The 23,084-nt window shown below is 54.8% G+C and overlaps 3 protein-coding genes across 5 annotated transcripts in view; 1 reads left to right on the top strand and 2 right to left on the bottom strand.

Annotated features, from left to right (window-relative positions):
- Positions 1–20,944, top strand: part of Rnf123 (ring finger protein 123) — a 26,789-nt gene extending 5,845 nt beyond the window's left edge. For 2 of the 3 annotated variants that reach the window (XM_027414533.2, XM_027414532.2), the window contains 36 exons: positions 831–910; positions 1,021–1,115; positions 1,497–1,551; positions 1,649–1,734; positions 2,001–2,087; positions 2,319–2,386; positions 2,530–2,655; positions 3,036–3,150; positions 3,230–3,334; positions 3,722–3,847; positions 3,962–4,054; positions 4,126–4,199; positions 4,719–4,836; positions 5,008–5,107; positions 5,285–5,346; positions 5,502–5,573; positions 5,754–5,874; positions 6,476–6,577; positions 8,130–8,236; positions 8,450–8,648; positions 9,105–9,250; positions 9,519–9,602; positions 10,292–10,399; positions 12,661–12,838; positions 13,567–13,641; positions 13,790–13,877; positions 13,965–14,052; positions 14,138–14,222; positions 15,417–15,556; positions 15,657–15,845; positions 15,933–16,008; positions 16,234–16,318; positions 19,939–20,081; positions 20,231–20,325; positions 20,436–20,521; positions 20,594–20,944. In XM_027414533.2, coding sequence (XP_027270334.1) covers positions 831–910; positions 1,021–1,115; positions 1,497–1,551; positions 1,649–1,734; positions 2,001–2,087; positions 2,319–2,386; positions 2,530–2,655; positions 3,036–3,150; positions 3,230–3,334; positions 3,722–3,847; positions 3,962–4,054; positions 4,126–4,199; positions 4,719–4,836; positions 5,008–5,107; positions 5,285–5,346; positions 5,502–5,573; positions 5,754–5,874; positions 6,476–6,577; positions 8,130–8,236; positions 8,450–8,648; positions 9,105–9,250; positions 9,519–9,602; positions 10,292–10,399; positions 12,661–12,838; positions 13,567–13,641; positions 13,790–13,877; positions 13,965–14,052; positions 14,138–14,222; positions 15,417–15,556; positions 15,657–15,845; positions 15,933–16,008; positions 16,234–16,318; positions 19,939–20,081; positions 20,231–20,325; positions 20,436–20,521; positions 20,594–20,714 — 3,778 coding nt within the window. In that variant the 3' untranslated portion in view covers positions 20,715–20,944. Of the gene's footprint in view, positions 1–830; positions 911–1,020; positions 1,116–1,496; positions 1,552–1,648; positions 1,735–2,000; positions 2,088–2,318; positions 2,387–2,529; positions 2,656–3,035; positions 3,151–3,229; positions 3,335–3,721; positions 3,848–3,961; positions 4,055–4,125; positions 4,200–4,718; positions 4,837–5,007; positions 5,108–5,284; positions 5,347–5,501; positions 5,574–5,753; positions 5,875–6,475; positions 6,578–8,129; positions 8,237–8,449; positions 8,649–9,104; positions 9,251–9,518; positions 9,603–10,291; positions 10,400–12,660; positions 12,839–13,566; positions 13,642–13,789; positions 13,878–13,964; positions 14,053–14,137; positions 14,223–15,416; positions 15,557–15,656; positions 15,846–15,916; positions 16,009–16,233; positions 16,319–19,938; positions 20,082–20,230; positions 20,326–20,435; positions 20,522–20,593 lie in introns of those variants that run through there. The other variant, XR_004769758.1, reaches the window with a different exon arrangement.
- On the bottom strand, positions 16,639–19,941 carry Amigo3 (adhesion molecule with Ig like domain 3). Its single transcript, XM_027414538.2, has one exon. The coding sequence runs from the start codon at positions 19,063–19,065 to the stop codon at positions 17,539–17,541; it is 1,527 nt and encodes a 508-aa protein (XP_027270339.1). The 5' UTR covers positions 19,066–19,941; the 3' UTR covers positions 16,639–17,538.
- Gmppb (GDP-mannose pyrophosphorylase B) overlaps positions 20,907–23,084 on the bottom strand; it is a 5,093-nt gene continuing 2,915 nt past the window's right edge. The window contains exons 4-12 of the mRNA XM_027414247.2: positions 22,976–23,080; positions 22,780–22,860; positions 22,637–22,685; positions 22,353–22,495; positions 21,991–22,149; positions 21,828–21,906; positions 21,626–21,753; positions 21,360–21,542; positions 20,907–21,277 (exon numbers count right to left, since the gene is read on the bottom strand). Coding sequence (XP_027270048.1) covers positions 21,146–21,277; positions 21,360–21,542; positions 21,626–21,753; positions 21,828–21,906; positions 21,991–22,149; positions 22,353–22,495; positions 22,637–22,685; positions 22,780–22,860; positions 22,976–23,080 — 1,059 coding nt within the window. The 3' untranslated portion in view covers positions 20,907–21,145. The remainder of the gene's footprint in view (positions 21,278–21,359; positions 21,543–21,625; positions 21,754–21,827; positions 21,907–21,990; positions 22,150–22,352; positions 22,496–22,636; positions 22,686–22,779; positions 22,861–22,975; positions 23,081–23,084) is intronic.

Below are 23,084 nucleotides of genomic sequence, written 5' to 3'. Positions count from 1 at the left end.
GGAAAGGTTGCTGCCAAAAGAACCATAGTTTAGGGTTAAGGACTAGATTAGATAACCCTGGTGCTGGACCCCTGGGCAGCTGGCATTCCTCTCAGCCTCATCTTCCAGCCAGAGCTAACACAGGTGCATTTGAGAGAAGGTAGGCTATGAGCTACAAGGCAGCATGGGCTCTTCGTGGGAATCTTCACATCTTGACAGCCTGATGTACAACTGTTTTTTTCTTTTTGTTGTTGTTATTGTTTTGTTTGTTTACAGATGAGGGAATTAGGGTTTAGAGAGCTGGTGTTTGTGTGTGTGTGTGTGATGCACAGGGTGCACTTGGAAGCACGGGGACATGTGAAGCCTGTGGAGGCTAGGGGACAAACTTCCCTGTCAATCCTTAGAAACTGCCCTCTGTTTGTTTTGAGGCAGGGTCTCTCACTGGCCAGGAACTCGCTAAGTAGTGAGACCCAGGATCTCCCCCCTACCGTATCCTCTTCCCCAGTGCTGACTAGTGCTGACTATACACAAATGCCGTAACACCCAACTTTCTTTTTCTTACATGGGTTTTTACTCTGGTCCTTTTGGTGCTTTCCTAACTATGATGTCTCCCCAGCCCGAGGCTGATGATTTTTGATTTTTAAGCAGTACTGAGGGATGCCTGCTTGTAAGCTTTAGTTTAGTGACTCACGGCATTTGTTAGCTTCTAGCTTATCAGAGTCTAGAACCAGGTGAGTCCTTCCTCTAGAGCTTAACCAGCCACCCAGCAGAGCTCAGGGAAAAGGTGACAGGGTTTGTTGTTTGGCTGATCTCAAGGGCTTGTGGGCCCCCAGCATCCTCTCACTCTCCAGGAAACCCCTGAACTTCCATAACCTGCCAGAGCATGTGGAGCAGCTGCTACAGGTGGACAGTGAAGATGAGGAGAGCCAGGGTATGAGGCGTCCTCCGGAGTGGGGTTGAGAGTGTGGTGTCAAGTCCTGGAGTTCTCTGCTGTTTGCAGAGCCTCTGCTCTCCCTGACCTCACACATCTCCCCTTCTCAGGACAAGTTGAAGGGCGACTTGGGCCATCTACTGTGGTCCTAGACCACACAGGAGGCTTTGAGGGGCTTCTCCTTGTGGATGATGACCTCCTGGGGGTGAGTGAACATGTATTGTGGGCCCCTCGTTCAGCTCCTTCTCACAGTCCCAAGCTCTCCTGACATGGCCCTGTTCTCTAAGTTCATCCTAATGAAATTAGCCATACTCATCTTGACACTTCTCCAGACCATGGTATCCTCAATCCTTAAGCCTTCCTGACAGAGCCCTGCGACCTTGACACAGTCACCACCTCAGCCCCTTTCAGTAAACCCTGGGTCCCATCATGCTTCTGTCCCAGAAGCTCTTGACATGGATACAGTCTCTCCTACCTCAGCCAGACTCAGTGCAGTGTTGGCCATGCCAAACTGTGCCACCCGTGTTAACTCAGCTGGGGACAGAGCATGTGCCTGGAGAAAAGCCCTGCTTTTGTCTTTGTCCAGGTGATTGGACACAGCAACTTTGGTACTATCCGCTCTACCACATGCGTGTACAAAGGTGAGCTCACACTCCGCCGAGGCTCCGAGAGTTGGAAGGAAATTGAGGCAAGAAGCAGTCTTCATTCACTTTCTGGGCCCACCGCTGCTTTTTCTAGGAAAGTGGGTCTACGAGGTGCTCATCTCCTCCCAGGGGCTCATGCAGATCGGCTGGTGCACCATCAACTGCCGCTTTAATCAGGAGGTATGCAGAGGGAGGGGCCCCAGAGCGCCAGCTTGCACGAACTTGTGTTACAGGCGCCCTCAGAGCAGGAGCACCCCAGGCCCGCTCAGGAGGGAATGTGCTCCTTTCTACTAGAGGGAACCTTGTATAGAGCCCTTCACTTCTGGCCCCTTGGCAAACACATCATGGCCCTTCTCTAGAGCCCTGAGGGCACTAGGTTAGTAACTGGTGGGCTCTGGCCTGCCCTTCCCCATCTTCCTCAGACCTTACAAGCAGTTCCCTCCTAGGAAGGGGTTGGAGATACATACAACTCCTACGCCTATGACGGCAACCGGGTGCGCAAATGGAATGTGACCACAACAAACTACGGCAAGGTGAGAGCTAGGTTTTGGTGGATCACCAACCTCATAACCACCCCATAGCTTGTGGTCTGGAGCCACAGGCTAGCCATGAAGGATTTTAGGTACCAGGGGAGGGTCAGGGGTTTGGAGACTCCTGTCTCCTTGTGGACAGTCTTCCCTGGGTGGTCCTAGAAATACAGCAGGGATGTGGATCAAGCAGGCTGCTATGCTTCTTCGTGTCTGCAAAGCTTCCTTTCGTGGCAGGCATGGGCAGCAGGGGACATCGTGAGCTGCCTGATTGATCTGGATGATGGGACTCTATCCTTCTGCCTGTGAGTCTCCTATCTATCTACAGACCTGGCCAGACTTCCCATTTCCTGCTCCCTTAGAGGGAGCAGGCCAAGTTCAGTAGACCAAGGGTGGGCAGCCATACCTTGCTGTCGCTGGCTTATAGATGTACCCTTCTCCTGCCCAGGAACGGCGTCTCCCTGGGCACTGCCTTTGAGAACCTTTCCCGCGGCCTCGGGATGGCCTACTTCCCCGCCATCAGCCTGTCATTCAAGGAGTCTGTGGCATTCAACTTCGGCAGCCGTCCTTTGCGATATCATTTTGGGAAGATGGTTGTGGGAGGCTTGGCATCTAAAATGAGGGTCTCCCTACCCCAGGAGCACTGTGGGCGGGTGGCAGGTCTAGCTGCTGCTATGTGTACACAAGATGCAGCTTAGTTAGGTTGGTCCAAGGACAAAAGTCCTTTCAAGGTGGGTGCCATTAGTTGTCTTTATTGAGCAGGTGAAGACCTCCTCAGAGACTGAGTGGGAGAATTGTGATACAGACTGGGCCCCTGCTGTGTAGCGCAGTGGTGGGCGGGGCCCTCTGGTTAGGCTCTCCGTGGGAAGGAGGGGAAGAGGGAGGGAGGGAGGTCGGGAGGGAGGGATGTGCCTCAGCCTCAGGTTAGCTGTTGCTGGCTTAACTCTGTGGCACCTACCCAGTTTCGGGCTTCCGGCCCCTGCAGGACCCTCCCTTCACTGACCTGGTGAGGGCACAGAGATTGCTGGGCTGTTTCCGGGCAGTACTGAGTGTGGAGCTGGACCCTGTGGTGAGCCAGAGTCTGGGCTGGGTGAACAGGGGTCTTAGCCCAGCCCACGTCCCCTCATAATCTTCTCCCTGCCCAACAGGAAGGGCGACTGGTGGAAAAGGAAAGCTCTGAGTGGCAGCTGCAAGGGCAGCCCACTGTCCTCCTCGCGCTGGCTCACATCTTCCATCACTTTGCACCACTCCTGGTAAGGAAATAACAGGGAAGGGAAGAGGGGGCCTGCTAGGTGTGTCCATGGTAGACACATGCCTCTGCTAGGGACTCACGTGGGATCCTGTAGCACCACCTGCCAGGGTTCCGTACAGCCACAGGCCTCAGACCTTAAGGATAGCATCCTGGGGAAGGAAGGTCTTGATGTCACAGGCTGAGGAAATGGCATGGCAAAGCCCTAGAGAGAGTGTGGGCCAGCAGCTCCTCTTGTTCTCAGTCAGACTCTGGAAGGGGTTCATCTCTGTGGTAGAATTGCTTGAAAGGCTCAAGACTTGGTATCTGAAGCCTGCTTCTTCAACATGAGAAGGGGTCTCCTGAGTGGAGGAGGAGGCCACAGCTTTACTATGCCTGCCCTTTGGTGCAGCGCAAGGTCTACCTGGTGGAGGCTGTGCTTGTGAGCTTCCTGCTGGGCATCACGGAGAAGGGCACTCCTGAGCAGGCTCAGTCTGTGGTACACCAGATCTTGGACCTCCTGTGGCTCTTCATGGAGGTAAAGACTTCTGACTCCAGGCTCAGGCCACGCTGTCAGACGGCATCAGGGCAACGAGGAATGGGAGGGTCTTAGGAAAGGCCCCGTCATGGCTGCCCTAGCGTGTCTTCCCAGGACTATGAGGTACAGGATTGCCTCAAGCAGCTGATGATGTCTCTGCTACGTCTCTACCGGTTCTCGCCCATTGTCCCAGACCTGGGTCTACAGGTGGGAGCATCTGTCCCTGCCCTGAAACCCCCGAGCCTTGCTGGCCTATTCTGAGCACCCCTTCTCCACAGATCCACTACCTGCGCCTCACTATTTCTATCCTGAGACACGAGAAGTCCCGCAAGTTTCTGCTTAGCAACGTCCTGTATCCTCTGGATGCTAGGCAGACCTGCCATGTAGTGCCTTCTAAGGTCAGCAGAGGGCAGTGTTCATCAGACACGTGTCTCCAGGGAGACTCGGGAAGGCCCCACAGCCTGGTCTCTTTAGCTTCATCCAGGTACTTTTGTCTGTGTGCACAGACAAGGTCTTCTCTGAAGAGACAGCTCTCTGGGAAGCCTAAGCACAAGCCACCTTAGTCTGTTGTCTTTCAGCCTCCAGTAGGCAGAAACGATGGGACAAAGGCATCAAAGTTGGGGCCTGAGATGGACCAGCAGGCCCATCCCATCCATCTAGTCCTTTGACAAGTTTTTATCATACTCTTGCTGATTTGATAACCATAGATCTTTCTTTTGGTTCACAACCTAGGAGACATTTACATGGTGAGGCTGGCATCTTTTGGTGGGGGAGCCATGGTAGTTACGTCGAGGTGGGCTTCTGAGAAAGGGCTCATGGGGGTGTGTAGCAGGTGCTTTGGTGAGCCAAGTTATTCCTTGACTATTGCCAGTTTCGACATGCTTCGGTCTGTGGTCTTCTTTTACATTAAGAGTCCCCTGCGTGTGGAGGAGGCTGGCCTGCAGGAACTCATCCCCACCACCTGGTGGCCCCATCGCTCCAGCAGGGAGGTGGGCAGACCTTGATGGGCCTGCCCCAGTGTACCTGGGCACCTGGCACTGAGTACCTGAGGCCTCTTTTGCCCTGGTTCCTAAAGTCCTTGGGGTGAGAGGTCTTCTGTGTGAAGTAGTCCTGGGTAAGTCAGTCCGCAGGAAACCCTTCTATCCTCTGCCCCTGCCTAGGGCAGAGACAGTAAGGAGGCAAAGGAGGAGACCCCTGAGGAGCGGCAACGGAGGAGAGCCTATGAGCGTGGCTGCCAACGACTCAAGAAGCGCATTGAAGGTCAGCCCTGGCCTCAGGTGTGGGCAGGGACAGAGGGTGTGTGCATGTATACTTTGGAGCGGTTGGTGGTGATGCCTAGGATAGGCTTGGGGAACCCTGGCGGTGGAGGGCTGACACAAATTTCTGCCTGCTCCCATTCCTGGGAGCCTAAGGGCTGTATTTCCTGCCCTATCCCAGTGGTGGAAGGACTACAGGTCCAGATCCTGAAGCTGCTGTTGGACAATAAGGATGACAATGGGGTAAGTGACCCAAGACTCCTGTGTGGGCCCCTGACCGGGAGGGGTGGGGCTCTGAGCCCCAGATAACAGGGGCTGGTTCATGTCCCTATGGCGTGGCTCTGGGTAAAGTGGAGAATTGTCAACTCAGCACAGCCTCCTTTCCCCACACCTTGAAGGGTGAAGCTTCTAGGTACATCTTTCTGACAAAATTCCGGAAGTTTCTGCAGGAGAATGCCAGCGGCCGGGGGGTAGGTATCCTCCAGAGCGGCCACTGAGGGCTCCTGGCTGTGTCGCAGGGGCTCTGCCCTGGGCATCTGGCACAACCTCTGCTGTGGCTGCCTTTCCCCTGGGATCCTGGGGTGCAGCCTTGGATGAGGATGAACTAGACCCTGGCCTGGCACCATATGTTTTCTGCCATGTGCCCCCAGAACATGTCCATGCTCTGCCCCCCTGAGTACATGGTCTGCTTCCTGCACCGGCTGGTGTCCGCCCTGCGCTTCTACTGGGATGAATACAAAGCTTCCAACCCCCGTGCTTCCTTCAGTGAGGGTGAGTGACCCCAGACCCCAGCTGGGCAAGACTGGTTGAACCAGGTGGTGCTGTAGAGACCTGAGATGTATGTGAGGATAGCTGGGCCTTCTGTCCAGTTAAGTCCATCTCAGGAGCCCCATATTCTGGGACCCTTGGGCCTGTGTTGGCTGAGCACTTCCACAGACTCCTGCCTGTGACAGGTCCAATCCCTCAGGCCTGGTGCTTAGATCTCTGTGCAGTCCTTTGTGGAGCTGCCTCACATGGGGCCTGGGCTCCTATATTTGGGCAGACAGAGTCCCAGGAGTCAGTAAGAGACTTAGGCACTCTGGGCTGGAGGATATCCCATAGAGTTTGTCCTTCTGTTCTCTTGAGTGGTTACAGCTGGTAGCTAGTAGAGCCAGAGCTCAGCGAAGAATTCTTCCTCCACCCCCAAGTTCTACAGTTGTTGACATTACTCTAAAACAGCAAGGAGTGACAGAGAGAGCAAGAGGCCTGAGCTCTGGCTCTACTGTCTGCCTGAGCTTGTGGAAGAAGGTCAGACGACTAGAGTAGAGGCTGTGGCTCTAGAGAGTTCTCCTACTCAGCATATTGCTGACCCCACACCCCTGACTTCCTGCAGAGGCCTATATCCCACCCCAGATCTTCTATAATGGCAAGGTGGATTACTTTGACCTTCAGCGCCTTGGGGGCCTCCTCTCACACCTTCGAAAGACCCTTAAAGGTGAGTGGAGGCTGCGGCAGTGAACAGGCCTGGCTGCCTCTGAGCCTGCAGTGCTGTGGGTGCTGAGCCACCCTGTGTCCACTAGAGGGTGCCCAAGTCTTTCTTACCTATTTAGCCAGGGAGCTGCTGACCTGCTAGGCTGCATCTGATCTTGGGTTTAACCAGCTGTGCCTTCCCTGGGCACTAGAGACAGGCTAGGAAATGCACTGATGAAATAGGGCAGGTGTATGCACATAGAATTTAGCATAGGGTGTGTCAATGCTGTCTGAGGATGGCCTTTGGTACTGTGAACCCAAGGGCAAGAATGTCAACCATGGGCAGACTGTGATGGCACACACTGTAAATAACAGCACTGAGGAGGGTACAGGCAGGTAGATCTCTGTGAGTTCCAGGCCAGCCATGGCTACATAGTGAGACCTTCCTTTAAAAACCAACAATCAGGGCTGGAGAGCTGGCTCAACAGTTATGAGCACTTGTTACTTTTATTGATTCCCAGCACCCCCAGGGCACCTCACAGTAATCTGTAACTCCAGTCCCAGGGAATCCACCCTCTTTTTTATCTCTTTGGCCATCAGGCATGCACATGCTACATGTACAAAACCACTCATACAAGTGAAAAAAATCAATCTAAAAACATTGTATTAAAAATAAGCAACAAAGCCAGGTGGTGGCGGCGCACGCCTTTAATTGCAGCTCTTGGGAGGCAGAGGCAGGCAGATCTCTGTGAGTTCAAGGCCAGCCTGGTCTACAAAGGGAGTTCCAGAACAACCAGGACCGTTACACAGAGAAACCCTGTCTCAAAAAACAAAAAAGCAACAGCAAAAGTCAGAAGCAGCTTAGTATGGCCTGCAGATGTGCTGGGAAGTCAGAGGCAGGGAGCTGGGAGCAGGGAGGCCAGGCCAAGGCTTTTATGGGCCACACAGAGGGAGCAAACCCTGTATGGACAGCTTTGGAAGGCCTGGGGGAAGCTATGTCTACATTGTGAGACCTTCCTCTGGCAGCAGGGAGAGTGGGCTGCAGTGGGATAGGGATCTAGGTGATAGAGGGCGAGGCCTGCACTGGGACCGCAGGCCGTTGTAGAGCAGTGGCTAACCTTGGTCACACCAGAAGCTCTGCAGCTGGGTGTCATCAGGGTCAGGGCCTTTAGAAGGAAGATGAGTATCAAGTCCAGTGTGTTGGTGAGACCTACAGACTCAGCGAGCAGCAGAGCCTGAGCTGGAGACGTGCTTGGATTGTCTGTGCAAAGTGAGGTGTGCCTATGACCTCATATATGGAGTAGTCTTACAGGACACTGTAGATCCACAGGAATGCTGTAATGAGGGGTGCCTCCTGCTTCTAGTTGCAGCTAGAAGAGGGGCCCCCTGAGCTGTAGAGAGAAGGCTAGGTTGGAGCAAGAAGGAAAAGGAGTAGTGAGAGCAGTGGGGGGTAGACTGTACAGGCAGACACAGCACCCCACACACCCAGTCTGCCAATGCTGTCGCCACTCAGCAGTTCCATCAGTGGTCTCTCTTCGGTAATTGGCCTAAGCCTCTCATCCTGCCATGTCTCTCAGATGACCTTGCTTCCAAAGCCAATATCGTGATTGACCCCCTGGAGCTCCAGGCAGCTACCATGGATGACCTGGATGAGGATGAAGAGCCAACCCCCACGGCGGCCCAGGTGTGGCAGTAGGGGCAGGCAGAGGCTTCCTGTTGGGCTTTTCCTTCATCTTGTAGGCAGGGGTGTGACACGGGTCAGCTTCTCTCCATATAGGCGAAGCTCCTGGCTGCAGGTGGAGCATGGCCCCTCCCCGTCCATTCCCCCCAACCCTGTGCATCAAGATCATCCTATGTGGGACCCAGATTAGCTTCTGACGCCCTTTCTCCACCACAGCGTCCCATACAAGCCCTGGCCATCGGAGGGGCACTGCCTCTGCCCCGGCCAGGCTGGCTCAGTTCTCCAACCCTGGGCCGAGCCAACCGCTTCCTCAGCACAGCAGCTGTGAGCCTCATGACCCCACGGCGGCCTCTGAGCACCATGGAGAAGGTGAAGGTTCGCTCGCTGACCGTGGAGCAGAGGTCTCGTGAGGACAGTAGGTGCTGGGCAGAGCTGCTGAGGGCCTTCTGCTGTGTGTAACCCCTTATCTTTGGCTCCCCCCACTCCCTACCACCTTGAGGCATGGCCACATCCCAAGGGCACAGGAAGCACAATCTGAAGACAGGAAATCAATATTACAAAAATAGGTCCTGGTGCTGCAGGGCCTTGCCCTGCACCCCGCCCTCCCTCGACCCATTCTCCCTGAAGCTCCCTTCCTAGACAAAGAAGAGAGAGGGATTCCCCTCTCCTCCCGGAAGGCCCTTATAGCCGTGTATTTAAGAGGAAATCACAAGTCGGGTGTGGTAGTGCCACCTTTAATCCCAGCACCAGTAAAGAAGAGGTAGTCAGCTCTCTTGAGTTTAAGGCCAGCCTGGTCTACATAGCGAGACCCTGTCTCAAAAAAACAAACAAACAGAAAAGCCTGGCTCTCATTCTGCCTTCTGCTCCCCAGTTGAGGGCAGCCACTGGAATGAGGGCCTGCTGTTGGGAAGACCCCCTGAGGAGCCCGAGCAGCCCCTCACCGAGAACTCACTGCTGGAAGTCCTGGATGGCACGGTCATGATGTATAACCTCAGCGTGCACCAGCAGCTGGGCAAGGTCTCACTGTCAGTCATGAGTGTGGTGAGGGGTGTTCTGCGTGGTGGGATGCAGGGATGCTTCCACACCTGCCCGTGGGGTGTTATTGCAATCGAACTTATCACACAGCAAGGCTGCTGCTGCTGCTGCTGCCTGGCTCTTACCTGTATTATTTTTGTAGGAAGAGGCCAGGTTTGGGGAACTTTGCAGGCTGGGGCCAGATTGGGTTTTAAACAGCCCAGCTAAGGTACCCAAGGGTCACCCTGGACATGTGGTGTTCAATACTCAGATGGTGGGTGTGTCTGATGACGTCAACGAGTATGCAATGGCCCTGAGAGACACAGAGGACAAACTCCGCCGGTGCCCCAAGAGGGTAAGGCTGGGGCAGGCAGGTGGGTATTAGGACAGAAGGGTGTTGCACAGGGGACAGGAACGATATACTTGGGGTCCCTCGTATGCCAGGGCATCCCAGAAAGGAAATCTTGTTCTGGGGATGCCCCAACATTTTCCCTTGTCCCTGCCCTGACCACACCAAGTGGTGAGAGCAAGGCTGGCTGAGGGGCCTGTGTATCCTAAGCCCCATCGACCAGCTGCAGCCCGTGCCAAGGTTCCCCCATTCCTGCCCACTAAGTGCTGATACACACACCCGTCACCCTCGTTAATAATGGATGGACCCTGAGTGCCTCCTCAGCCACTTGGAGTCAGCAGGAAGCAGGCCCTGGCTCTCCCAGTCCCCTTTGCCATGGCATGCCTAGTCTGGGCTGGGCCTCCCTAGCAGGCCTTCTGTTCCCACTGTCACCAAATTGTTGGGACTACCCAGCCATTGAAGTTGCAGTCTGGCCCTGTCCCTGGATGCTCACACCAGCAGCTCACAGAGAGGGGTTAACCTGGCCCCTCTTCTGGGGCTTGCTGGGTCTGCACTGATCACCACTGGCAAGAGTGAGCTTTGGAAGTGGAGCCCCCCCCCCATCTGCCCAGGGTGCTAGTAGGTCCATATCAGGCTGCCTAGTGAGATACAGGCACAAGGATGAATTCTGGTTGTTTTTTCTCTGTGGGGGTCAGAGGAAGGACATCCTTGCAGAGCTGACCAAGAGCCAGAAAGTTTTCTCAGAGAAGCTGGACCACCTGAGCCGCCGTCTTGCCTGGGTCCACGCCACCATCTACTCCCAGGTGAGTAGCCATGGCCCTAGTCAGTATGACCCTTTTTCAGCCTCTCTGTTTGACTATAGGCTTGACAAGGTTGTACTAGGACCCTTAAAGAGCCCTGTCTTCCATCAGATTTTCTTGTCCCCACCAGGCCATTTCTCTTGTGCCTGTGGACTTAAGTAGAGGTGTCCTTCCTGCTCACCTCAGCTCTTCAGCCATGACTCCTGTGGGGAGTAAGGTGGTCTCTACCTGCGTCCTCTCCTCACTCCCCCTCTCAGGCCTTAACTGCTCCATTCCTGCCAGCACATCTGGGGCTTTGTGGCCCTCCCTGAACCTCACTTTCTGGTGTCTGCTTCTGGCTAACTCACCTGCTACCCCTTGAGTCTGGACACTTTTTTTTTTTTAAGATTTTTTTATTTATTTATTATGTATACAACATTCTGCTTCTATATATATCTGCACACCAGAAGAGGGCACCAGATCTCATTACAGATGGTGTGAGCCACCATGTGGGTTGCTGGGAATTGAACTCAGGACCTCTGGAAAAGCAGTCGGTGCTCTTAACCTCTGAGCCATCTCTCCAGCCCAAGTCTGGATACTTCTTATTCTCTTTCACTTGCTCATTAAATAAAGGCTCCAGTATCCAGGCGCTATCCAGATACTTGTCACATACAGACAACCAGAAAGATGAGCCTCTGCCCTCCCATGCCAGTGGAGTACAGTACATGTCTGTCTGTGTGAAGGTGTCAGATCCCCTGGAGCAGGAGTTACAGACAACTGTGAGCTGCCATGTGGGTTCTGGGAATTGAACCTGGGTCCTCTGGAAGAGCAGCCAGTGCTCTTAACACCTGAGCCATCTCTCCAGCCCTCTCCCCCCTCTGTGCAGGATCTGTTTCTAATTCTGTCTCCCCTCTGTGTGTGACCACTATGTTTCTAACGTAAGTCAGTGTTTGTGAACAGAGGTGACTTTACTGTTCCCATCCCAATCTGGATGCCTTTTATTTGTTTATCTTGCTAATTTTCCTCAGCTGTGATCCTCAATACTGTGTTGAATAGAAGTGATAAAAAATGGGCATTTTTGACTTGTTCTGAATCTCAGACAAAGAATGACCCCACACTTGGGCCCCTGAGCATAATGTTCGATACGGGCTTTTTATATTTTTTTAAGCTGCCGCCTTCTCCTGTGTCCTCAGCTCTCTCTCACTCCTGTCTGCTCTGAGAAATGTCTTCTATTATTAAAGGGCTGTGTGAGCGCTTCCTGGACTGCACTTGCCCACTCACTCCATCCTCTCTGTCTTAGCTACCTCCCCTCCCCCAACACCTGGTCAAGCACAGGCTCCTCCACCTCTCTGAGACAGTGCTCTCAAAGTTTCTGCCCTGTCCCCAGCCTCAGTGGCACATCTCCATCACTTGGCCCCTTGGCTACAATGGTGCCATTGTCATCTTGCCTCAGGCTCATCTTCCCGGGTCTTCTGTGGTGGCAGTGCCCACTGCCCGCCCTTCTCTGTATTTTTTCTGGTCCTGGGATTTGGGAACACCTCAGAGAGCTAGCAGCTAGTGTCAAGTGCAGGTTCTGTGAATCTGAGCTGGGCTTGGCACCTTCTGAGGTCTTGTGCCTTTTCTCTAACAGCCACACTGTGGGAACAAGCCCTCCCCCTTTTTTTGTGGCTTCTCTTCCCACAGCAGTCACACTGCCTTCCTTTCCCATCGCTTTCTCCTCTGAGACCTGCCTCCTCCACACACACTCTCTGCTAGCATGCGCAGGTGCCCCATGCTCTCCGTGCTGAGCTACACACCCTCTTCCTGCACCAGCGTCTATGCTCCACCCATCACCTTCAGAAATGAGGCTGCCATGCTTCCCTTTTTCTTGAGTAGCAGCTGTTATCTCTGATCTGCTTTGTATTTTATGTTTTATTTATTCTTTTCTCATACATTACTTATCAACTCCCAACCGGTGTCCCTCCCTCCACTCCTCCCAGCCCTCTCCTCCTCTCCTCTCCCCTCAGATCCACTCCTTCTCCCTTGGGGACAACGTTCTTGGTATATGGGCAACACAGCCTGATGTCTCCACCCTTTTATAACTCATTTGGGTCATAGAACTGCCCTGGTCTGGCTGGACTCTTGCCTGCTGAGGACTTCATTCTTCAGCTTAGGCCACAACTCACACTTCTGTAGTCCAGGTCTCAGCCATGGTCATGGAGAGGCCTCCCTGATCCGTAGACCAGACCATGTCCCTGTGACCCTCACAGTAAGTGGCCCAGCAGCGTTCTGTGTGCCTCCTGCAGGAGAAGATGCTGGATATCTACTGGCTGTTGCGTGTCTGCCTACGGACCATCGAGCACGGGGACCGCACAGGGTCTCTTTTTGCCTTCATGCCTGAGTTCTACCTAAGCGTGGCCATCAACAGCTACAGTGCTCTCAAGAATTATTTTGGCCCTGTGCACAGCATGGAAGAGCTCCCAGGTGATGGGACCTCTCACAGTTTGGGGAGAGGCGTGCAGAAAAGAGACCTTTAGAATGAACTTGGCAAGCCCCAAGTTCATTGTCACAACCCAACCATACACATCAAGCTTGGGTACTGAACTAGTGCCCGCAGGCTCTGAAGCAGCAACAGAGGGGTGTGCCAAGGACAGCAGATGGTGGGGATCCCTAGCTCTGTTTCCTTTGCTGGTGTTGATGATAGCTGCTGTGGTCTCATAGCCTGATGGCTCCTCGGCCTGCTGCCTGGTTACTGGTCTCAGAGTGGCAGTGGGACAGGCTCCGTAGCTTGTTCTGTGAAGCATAACAAGAGGCGAGCCCTGCTGGGGCTCAGTGGGAGCCTTTGTTCCACCAAGACCACTGATCAAGCTGGGCCTAGCAATGGCAGGCTGTAAGCAGGCAGTTCCTCACTTGCCTTGTGCTGTGCAGTTCTTGCTGTTGCTCTGCCTTCAGAGCTCTGGGGACCAAGCTGCTTTGGCTGCTGAGTCATCAGGTGAATTCCAGAATGATTTAGAGCCTGGGTCAGGGTCCTTGTCATCATCTGTCCACGCCCCTTCCCAATTGCCCAATGTCTCTAGATGCTAACATAGGTCCAGACTGGCCCCACAGCCAGCTCTAGGGCCTGCTGCACAATGCCTGCCCACCCTGACAAAGGACATGCCTTCTTGGAATCCTTACTGCTAGCCAGCAGTTCTCACTGTCCTCCTTTGCAGGCTATGAGGAGACCCTGACCCGCTTGGCTGCCACCCTTGCCAAGCACTTTGCTGACCCACGCATCGTAGGCACCGGTGAGTGTCCTCCAGAGAGCCATGGGAATGAGGGTGGAGTGGCATGTCTGGCAAGCTGTTTTCTACCTAAACTGTGGCCATGTGGGCATTAGGCTTGGGGGTCCCAGCCCATGCCAGAGACTTGCTGAGGCATAGCATATCCTGACAGACATTCGAGACTCACTGATGCAGGCCCTGGCCAGCTATGTGTGCTACCCACACTCTCTGCGGGCTGTGGAACGGATCCCTGAGGAGCAGTAAGTGGGAGCCTGGGGGGATACACACTCTACTTGACATCGTCATGCCCAGCCTCACCCTGTGCCTGCCATCCCTCACCTTCATAGGCGCATTGCTATGGTGAAGAACCTTTTGGCACCCTATGAGCAACGGCCCTGGGCCCAGACCAACTGGATCCTGGTGCGGCTTTGGAGGGTAAGTCTGACCTGAGGGGAATGGCCAAGACCAGCTGGAAGGGAGTGTCACTGTGCCCCTCTGATCCCTGCTGTTTCACCCCCAGGGCTGTGGGTTTGGGTACCGCTATACACGGCTGCCACATTTGTTGAAAACCAAACCAGAGGATGCCAATTTGCCCAGCCTCCAAAGTGAGTATCCAGGTTGGACAGGTCCTAGTGGCCTTTCCTGCTACTCAAGAGTCTCTTTCCTGTTCCTCCAAGCCTGTCTCCTGCCTGGACTGGTTTCAGGCTCCTAACCTTTTCCTTGGTTTCCTATTTTTTTCCTACTCCCTCCTAGCCCTGGGATGCTCTGGGGCAAGTCCTTCTGTTCCCCTTGGGCTCGCAGTGGGAGGGGGTCATGTCTCTCCAGCTTGCTGGCAGCTTATGTAGGGCGCACACTCTATTCCTTGCCCTGTGCCCCCTTCCTTTCCCTCAGCCATATCTCCGAGGGGATATGTATCTTCTCTGTTGTCTTCTGGCCTTGGACCCTTGACTCAAGAGGATCACAAACTAGAAACTGATCAGGACCCAAAGTGGGCTTCAGATTTGGCTAGCAGAGGAAGCTGTGCTGTCTCATTAGCCCAAGGGTTTTCACCTGAGCCTGGCCAAGACCTTGAGCTGTGCAGCTTGCAGAGGGCTTGCCACATTCCTCACTTCCCTCACCAAAGTTTCTGCCCTGGCAGCCAGCGCCTTGGTCTCTGGGTGTTCCCAGAGTGGCCAAAAGTCTTGTGCAGACTCACGGAGCAAGTCCTTGCTAAATGCCTTGTCTAGACTCTAGGACGGAACTGAACTGAAGTGGGGAGGGTGGTGGGGGCAGATGCCGCCCCTGTGTGCAGGGACTATTGATTTGATCAGAGGGGTGGAGAGGTACGTTGGGCCAGCTGCAGCTGAGAGCTCTGGTTACTGCTGCCCTTCCAGCCCAGACTTGGCACTCACCACCTAAGCCATATGCCAAGGCCAGGCCAAGGGCAGCAGAGGACAGCAGGGCCCAATCTGGGCTCTTGCAGAAGCTAGCCTTGATACTGGTGGGAATGGTCTTCATTGTGTATATCTGACACTTGCCGGCAGGCAGGCAGGCAGGCATATGATTCAGAATTTGCTTCACGTGGGGCCAACAGCTGTCTGGCTGCTCTGGGCTTGTGGGGTGTGGTGGCTTGCTCAGCAGGAGGAAGGGAGGCATGCTTGCTCCTAACTTCCAAGCAGTTCTGTGCCAGTCCTCTCCTTTCATGATCGGAACCTTCTTAGAGAGCCATCCTTTTGTTCTTACACCTCTGTTCCAGTGTATGACAGGCAGGGGCTTCCTGTCTGGAGGTCCCTGGTAATGTGGCTTTCTTCTGCCCCCAGAGCCCTGCCCTTCCACCCTGCTACAGCAGCACATGGCAGATCTTCTACGACAAGGCCCTGATGTAGCACCTAGCTTCCTCAACAGTGTCCTTAACCAGCTTAACTGGGCCTTCTCTGAGTTCATCGGCATGATCCAGGAGGTGGGCTATGGTGTGTTGGGGTAGGGGTGGGCAGAGGCCAAGGCCAAGCACTGTTGCAAGGCCTCTCTGACTGCTACCTGCCTTTCTGTTGGTGACTTAGATTCAACAGGCTGCTGAACGCCTAGAGCGAAACTTTGTGGACAGCCGGCAGCTCAAGGTCTGTGCCACCTGCTTTGACCTCTCGGTTAGCTTGTTGCGAGTCTTGGAAATGACCATCACACTGGTGCCTGAGATATTCCTTGACTGGTCCCGTCCTACCTCTGAGATGCTGCTTCGGCGTCTTGCACAGGTGTGTCCATCTGGGCAAGGAGGGTAGGACCCGGGGATGGCTCAAGTGGTGCGCTTGCCATCCACCAATAGGCTCCTGCCCTCACAGCTGCTGAACCAGGTGCTGAACCGGGTGACAGCTGAGAGGAACCTGTTTGACCGTGTAGTCACCCTACGGCTTCCTGGTAAGGATCTAGATGCCCTGCACCTCAGCACACCAAGGCCTTAGTTTCTATGCCAGGAGCAACAGTGCTAGATTCTCCATTCGGTACCAGGACTGTTGCACTCCCAGCCTCAGTTTGCCTCTATGTAGGAAGAATGGTGGGAAGGGCCAGTGGTGTCGGGCAGGACTCGAGCTGCTGCCACAGCAGGAACCACATGAGTACTTCATCTTCCTTCCCTCCCCTCAGGCCTGGAGAGTGTGGACCACTACCCTATCCTGGTGGCAGTGACCGGCATCCTGGTACGCCTCCTGGTGCATGGTCCAGCCTCAGAGTGAGTGTTGGGGACTGTTGGCCCCATGGGAACTGGGTGTGCCCTTTGAGGAGGGGCTCATAGGGCAGGGACTCAGTGTACATGTTTCTCCGTCTCAAAATGGACCTCAGAATCTAGTTTGGGACACTGAGGCAAAGGTAGACGGTGAGGTGTGAGCAGGTGGTAACAGCAGCTGCTTTGGCTGGGTAGGATTAGCTTGCAGCCATGCCTCTGGCAGGGGCATAAATGCCAAAACTTGGAAGATGTGCCATCCTCTGATGGTCAGGGCCACCCTGCTGGATCAAGAGCCGAGCACACAAAGCTACCCATCTGGGAAGGCCTGGCAATGAACACGTACCATCTTTATTACAAAGTGCCTTGATAGTCATCTAGGACACACACGGGGCTGCCAGCTCCTCCTGGGAGGGGCTCCGACCTTCTTCCCTAACTGCCTGCAGGAGTGGTAGAGGCATGTGAGTTCAGGACACTGCTTTAGCCATTAGGCTGAGATAAGTACCAGTCCTTCAGAGGCCTTCTGCTCTCCAGGGACATGAGTCCCAGATTAGCCGTGTTCACCAGGCTTTTTCCTGCTGGGTTATGAGCCCATGGGATTGGCTCTACCTTTGGCTGAAGACAGCAGGGCTACTCTTGCGGGAGTGTCCTGAAAGAGTCATGCATGCCCACCAGACTCCACAGGAGTTGTAGAGCTTTCCGGAGGCTGGATGGTGGTAATAGACAGGGTTCTCTTGCAGCACAGGAAGGGCTCATTTATTCCTCCCATCCTAGAGTGGGAGCTGGATCTTCTGAGCTGCCTTCTCCCTCCTTGGTGAGCTCCCTGGCAAGGAAGGGAAGGTGGTATGCTTGACGTCTATACCACGTCTATACCACGCCTATAACATCTGCATCAATTCCTGAGGTGGTCCCAGAGCTCTAATGCAAGGGCTCTTACCAGATGGTCTTGGTCCCTAATCTTCATGGGACGTTTGGTCACTCAGAGATCCTAGGGGAAGCAGGCTCTAGTGGTCTGAGGCCTTATCCTGAGCCAGACAGAGCAGGAGGCAAGTGGGGGAGCCTCAGTCCCTTTACCAGTGAGTAGAACGGTCCCAGGACAGGTCAAGGCTCACGTGCAGTTAGGAGCAGGCACAGTGCATCCCACCAGCATCTGTCAGTTCTCTAGACTGCATCAGTGAACCAGGCAAGCAGCAGCAGGTCTATGGCCAGTGTGGGGACACCCAGGCGGTCTAGGTCATCATGAGACCCTCTGAGCCTGTGGAACTGGCTGACTCGGAGCCAACCTTGAACTGCAACTCCATGGGGTTGCTCAGATCGAAGTCTTCAGCTACAGCTAGCTGCACACGGCCATTGAGACCTTTCTTGCCCGGCTCCAGGAAGACCACATGCTTGTGGACACTGGCCTTGCGGCTGGGTGCGTCTGGTGGTGTAGTGCTGAGCACTGAGGACTGTGCACTCAGCTCCTGGAGTGGACTGGGGGCTCGGGGCCAGCAGCAGTTACGGCAGGCCCGCCGGCAACAGTGACAGCAGCCACGACAGGGTGGTGCAAACAAGTAGAGCAATACCAGCACCAGGCCCACGATACAGCCCAGCAATGTGGTGAAGCCTGTGTTGAAAGCCTCTGGCTCAGGGCGAGGTTTATGTACACTCACATTGAACTCTAGTGTCTGGTTGTGGTGCAGGCGGGGCCCAGTTGCCAGGCACACAAAGATGCCCGCATGTTGCTCTTGCACCCTGCCTATCGCTAAGCTGCCGTCAGCCAACACAGCAATGCTGCCATCCTGAGATCCTGGTGCCACAAGCAGCTCATTTTTCGGTGAAACCCAGGCCACTCGTGCAGCGGGCACGCTGGTGTTGCAGTAGAGCCTCAGGGACTGCCCCACCTGTGTGTCCAGCTGCTTTTCAGGCAGTTCTAAGCCTAGAGCTGCAGTAGCTGAGCAGTTCTCAAACACCCGGCTGTGCTCAAAGAAGCGCACTCGGGACTCTGAGACCTTGAAGGCCAAGCATGTGTACTCACGTGCAAAATCACGCAGGGCACTTAGACCCCGCTGGTGCCAGCGCTGGAGCAGGTGGTAGAGGCGGCAGTCACAGGGCAGTGGGTTGTTGTGCAGGTAGAGCCCATTCTTGAGGAAAGCTGGCAGTGCAGCCAACCCGGAGACGGAGATGTGTCCCAGCCAGTTGGAGGATAGGTCTAGAGTGCGCAGGTGGGTGGTCCCCAGACCATGCAGACCATTGAAAGAAAAAGAGGCGAGTTCATTGCAGCTGAGATAGAGGTGTCTGAGCATCCTCAGGCCCTGGAAGGCATCCGGGTCCAAGTGCACCAGTTTGTTATTGAACAGGAGCAATCTCTCCAGCCCCCCCAGTCCATCCAGGTCATGCGTGTGGAGTATCCTCAACATATTAGACGATAAGTCAAGTGTCCTGAGGCCACTGGCATTGGTGAAGACACCATGGCCCAGCACATCCAATTTATTGTAGCCTAGGTACAGGGCACGAAGCCGGGAGAGGGGTGCTAACCAGCCAGGGTGCAGGCGTTCGAGTGCATTGTGGCTTAAATCGAGTTCTGCAGCCGTGGCAGGCAATGCTACCGGCACGTCCTGTAAGCCATGGCCAGCGCAGCTTAACACATCGGCAGCACAGATGCAGTTATTGGGGCAGTCGTGGGGAGCAGGGGGCAGAGCGGCCTCCAGATCTGAGGTGCCTGACCCAGCACTCAGCATGCACAGCAGTATGCCTGGCACCACCAGCCCGGCCATGGCAGTGGCCACCAGGGAAGAGATGGGGGGCTCAGTGCTGTCCACAGCTCCGGGACTCACCCACTTCTCTACAGCCTTGCGGGTTGTGGTTCCCTGTGGCCCATGGCTTGAGAGGCACAATGCCGGCTCCACCGGCCCAGCTGCCTCCTGCTCTTCTGGTCTGGGGTTGTGAGGTGGGGCCCCAGCCCTTCTTTAAGCTCGCTAGCTTCTTCAAACGCTTTTCTGACTGGATTCTAAGTACTCACTAGGAAGTGACTGCCCAGGGGTGGGGACCCAAGCTCCCATTGGCTCCTACTGCTAAGGGGCGGGGCAGCCCTGGCACTCGAAGACCCAGTGTGACCACCAGAGGGCCCCAGTGTCTTCAGTTCGCTTGGCTGGAAGCCTGACTTCCTCCCTATTTAAGAGCAAAAGAGCTTAAGTCTGGGGAGAAAGTTTTTTGTGGCTAATGTTCTCTAAGTGATTTTGAAGGATTAATGTATATTAGGTTAGGTGGAATCCGCACCCTTCTCCCTTTAGATTTACTTGTGTGTTGGTGTGTGTGGGGAGGTGTCATGCAGAAAGTCAGAAGACAATTGGTGGGAGTGGTTTTTTTCTTCCATTCTGTGGTTCCTGGGGATCACATTCAAGTTGTGACATTTGGTAGCAAGCAGCTTTCCCCTATGAGCCATCAACAACACCTCTTCCCTTTAAACTGGTAATAGGCCGTTCTGGACCTACTGGGACCCAGGACTTCAGAGGGTTGGTAAACAACAAGATGTAAAGAATGCAGGCATAATAATGAGGCCTCTGGATTGGACGTCACCCCCTCCCCCATGGAGACAATGTCCACACAGGCTCACAGCTTCCCCACTGCCTCTGCACCTTCCCATCTAGGACAGAGCAAGCCACCTCTGTGCTCCTGGCTGATCCCTGCTTCCAGCTCCGGTCCATATGCTACCTCCTGGGGCAGCCAGAGCCCCTAGCACCTGGCACTGCCTTGCCCGCCCCTGACCGGAAGCGCTTCTCTCTACAGAGCTGTAAGTGGGTCAGGGTTGGGTCAGGAAAGAGTTTCAGGGTCTCCTGAGCTCAGGATCCTCAGGAATAGCAAATTTCCTGCCTGGGAGTATCCAAGAGGCACTGAGCTCTGGGCCTAGGAGGGGCCTGACACCACCTACCACTAACCCAGACACAGACTACATCAGTGCAGAGGAGCTCGCCCAGGTGGAGCAGATGCTGGCACACCTGACAGCTGCGTCGGCCCAGGCAGCTGCTGCCTCCCTGGTGAGTGGGGCTAAGACACACAGGCCGGCCCATGCCATTTTAATACATCCGTATACACCAGGGTAGGTACAGGCATAGCCCCAACCCACTCTTCACTCTCCATCCCGTAGCCCACCAGTGAAGAGGACCTCTGCCCAATCTGCTATGCCCACCCCATTTCTGCTGTGTTCCAGCCTTGTGGCCACAAATCCTGCAAGTAAGTGGGCACATGGACTTGGGGTGGCAACTAGGCCACACAAGGCAGTGCTCACTCCCCTTCCTCCTGTAGAGCCTGCATCAACCAGCACCTGATGAACAACAAGGACTGCTTCTTCTGCAAAGCCACCATTGCATCCGTAGAGGACTGGGACAAGGCAGCCAGCACAAGTGCCGCCTCCTCAGCTACCTAGGCCAGCCCGATGCACACAGCTTGCACCGTCCTGGAGCCTCCACCATCAGACCCAGACTGAGCCCTATTTATGAGCTCTCTTGGCCTTTCCCCCATCACCCTCACTCTTACCATCTCCACCCATCTGCCCGTGTGTAGCCTCAATGGTGGCAGCCCAGCCATGGCCCTAATTATGCCTGAGCTTGACTTGCAATCCAGGCCACAGTGAGCATTAAATTATTATTCCATACAGCCCTGGCCCCAGCTCTTCTTGAGGGAGTAGGGCTTGTGGGTTATGCCCAGCAGGATCCTGTCAGTTTCTGTCCCCATCAGAAGGCACATGTCCAACAGCTTCGGATTTCTCCATCCCTCCCTAGACAGACGGCGCCAAGTCCAGGGTCTGCTGAGGTGTTGAGTGATGGTGAAGGGGGCTTGGCCAGCCCTGCATATCCTTCACATGATAATACGAGGCTCCGGCACCGACTCCCCGATAGACTTGTGGGGCAGCACGCTGGCTCCATTGAGGTAGAGTTCATCACTGACAATGACATCCTCGCCCAGCACTGTTACGTTCTCCATGCGCACCTGGGGTGGGGAAGCAAGTCTTGTCAGTGGAGCACACAGGTTCCCTGCTCGTGTCCTCATCCAGCTCAGCTCACAGACTTACCCACTGACCCACACGGCAGCGCCAGCCCACGATGCACGACTCAAGCCAGGAGTGGGAGCGGATGTGCGCATCCCGAAGCACCGTGCACCGCCGGACACACACGCCGTCCTCCACCACCACACCGGGACCCAGACTCACATTGGGGCCAATGCTGCAGTTCTGACCAATACGGGCGCTTGGGTCCTGAGAGTGGTGAGGAAAGTCAGAGTGGGTCATTTGTCTCCCAAATCTGAAAGGATTAGTGACAGGCTGGGCAAGGGCCTCACCACAAGCACATTCCCCACAATGCCAGGGCCTGAACACAGTCTCTCTGGGTGCTTCTGTCTCAGGGACTGCAGGAAGAGGCACATGCCAGTGAGGAAGTCCTTGGGCTGTCCAATGTCCATCCAGAAGCCTGGAGGGAGAGATGAGTCAGAGGGCTCTGCCTAGCCACAGACGACCCCTCACCCTATGGCCTCTCTGCCTCACCAGGAAGTTCCATGGCATATAGCTGCCCCTCCTGGGCCATAACTGGGAAGACCTCCTTCTCAATGGATGTAGGCTTCAGCTGTGGAAGTGGGCAACTTGTGAGCAAGTCATTCAGCAGAGGCCTGCCCCCCCCCAGCCTACCCGGCAGTTCTCCACTACACACCTGGATACGCTGCAGCACAGAGGGGCTCAGGATGTACATGCCTGCATTGATCTTATTGGACACGAATACCTGCGGCTTCTCAACAAAACGGTGAATGCGGCCTGTGTCAGCCTCACAAACCACCACACCATACTTGGAAGGCTCCTCCACCTTGGTTACCTGAATATGGAGGCGGAGGGTACCTTAGGCCCAGCCCAATGTTCTTTATCCTTGATACACATGCCTATCCCACATATCAGAGGCTTTGCCCCAAAAACATTCTGCACAGCTTTGCACAACAAGGAAGAGACGCTGAGACTGAGGGTTAGCAGTGACTGGGTAAGAGGGTGTGGACACCAGAAAAGGAAGACTCGGTCTCTTACCAAGATGGAGCCCTCTTGGCCATGGTGTCGATGGAACTGCACCATGGCTTGGAAGGGAAAATCACAGATCACATCACTGTTGAGAACGAAGAAAGGGTCTTCGGTCTCAGAGAGTAGGTCTCGGGCCAATGCCAGAGGCCCAGCTAGGGAAGGGGACAAGTCATATGTTACCACTTTGGTAGAGGCCTAGGTCCTGGAGTAGACTCCAGAGGCACCCATTCAGATTGGATAACACCCTTTACTGACCCTAAACCTTGCCCCAAAGCCTTCCTTTTTCTCCTGACCTGTCCCCAAAGGCTCCTCTTCATGAGACATGGAGATTCGGATTCCAAGCTAGAAGGAAGAAGACATCTGGTTATATTCTGTCTCCAATAGTCAGCCAAGCCCCAGGGACCAAAAGAAAGGACTAAGTCCATGCATGCCTCACCCTTTGCTCCTGTGCCTTCATTTCCTTTTCCAACATCTGTGACATGTAGCTCACTGCCAAGATCACGTGGTCCACACCTGCCTGCCAGACACAATAAGGTGGGCTAGTTGACGGGCTCGGTAACGAAGCATGACCACCCCTGGCCTCCCAGTCACTATCCGTTCCTCTTCCCGCCATACCTGACCCAGGGCCTTACCGCGGCAAGCGCCTCCACTTGATGCAGCAAGATGGGCTTATTGCAGAAGTCCACCAGTGGCTTCGGGGTGCTCAGCGTCAGCGGCCGCAAGCGTGTCCCATACCCACCC

This window comes from Cricetulus griseus, chromosome 4 (assembly GCF_003668045.3).
Source record: "Cricetulus griseus strain 17A/GY chromosome 4, alternate assembly CriGri-PICRH-1.0, whole genome shotgun sequence".
Classification (NCBI taxonomy): domain Eukaryota; kingdom Metazoa; phylum Chordata; class Mammalia; order Rodentia; family Cricetidae; genus Cricetulus; species Cricetulus griseus.
Note: the sequence above shows the minus strand (reverse complement) of the source record. Positions and strands in the feature narration are given on the sequence as shown.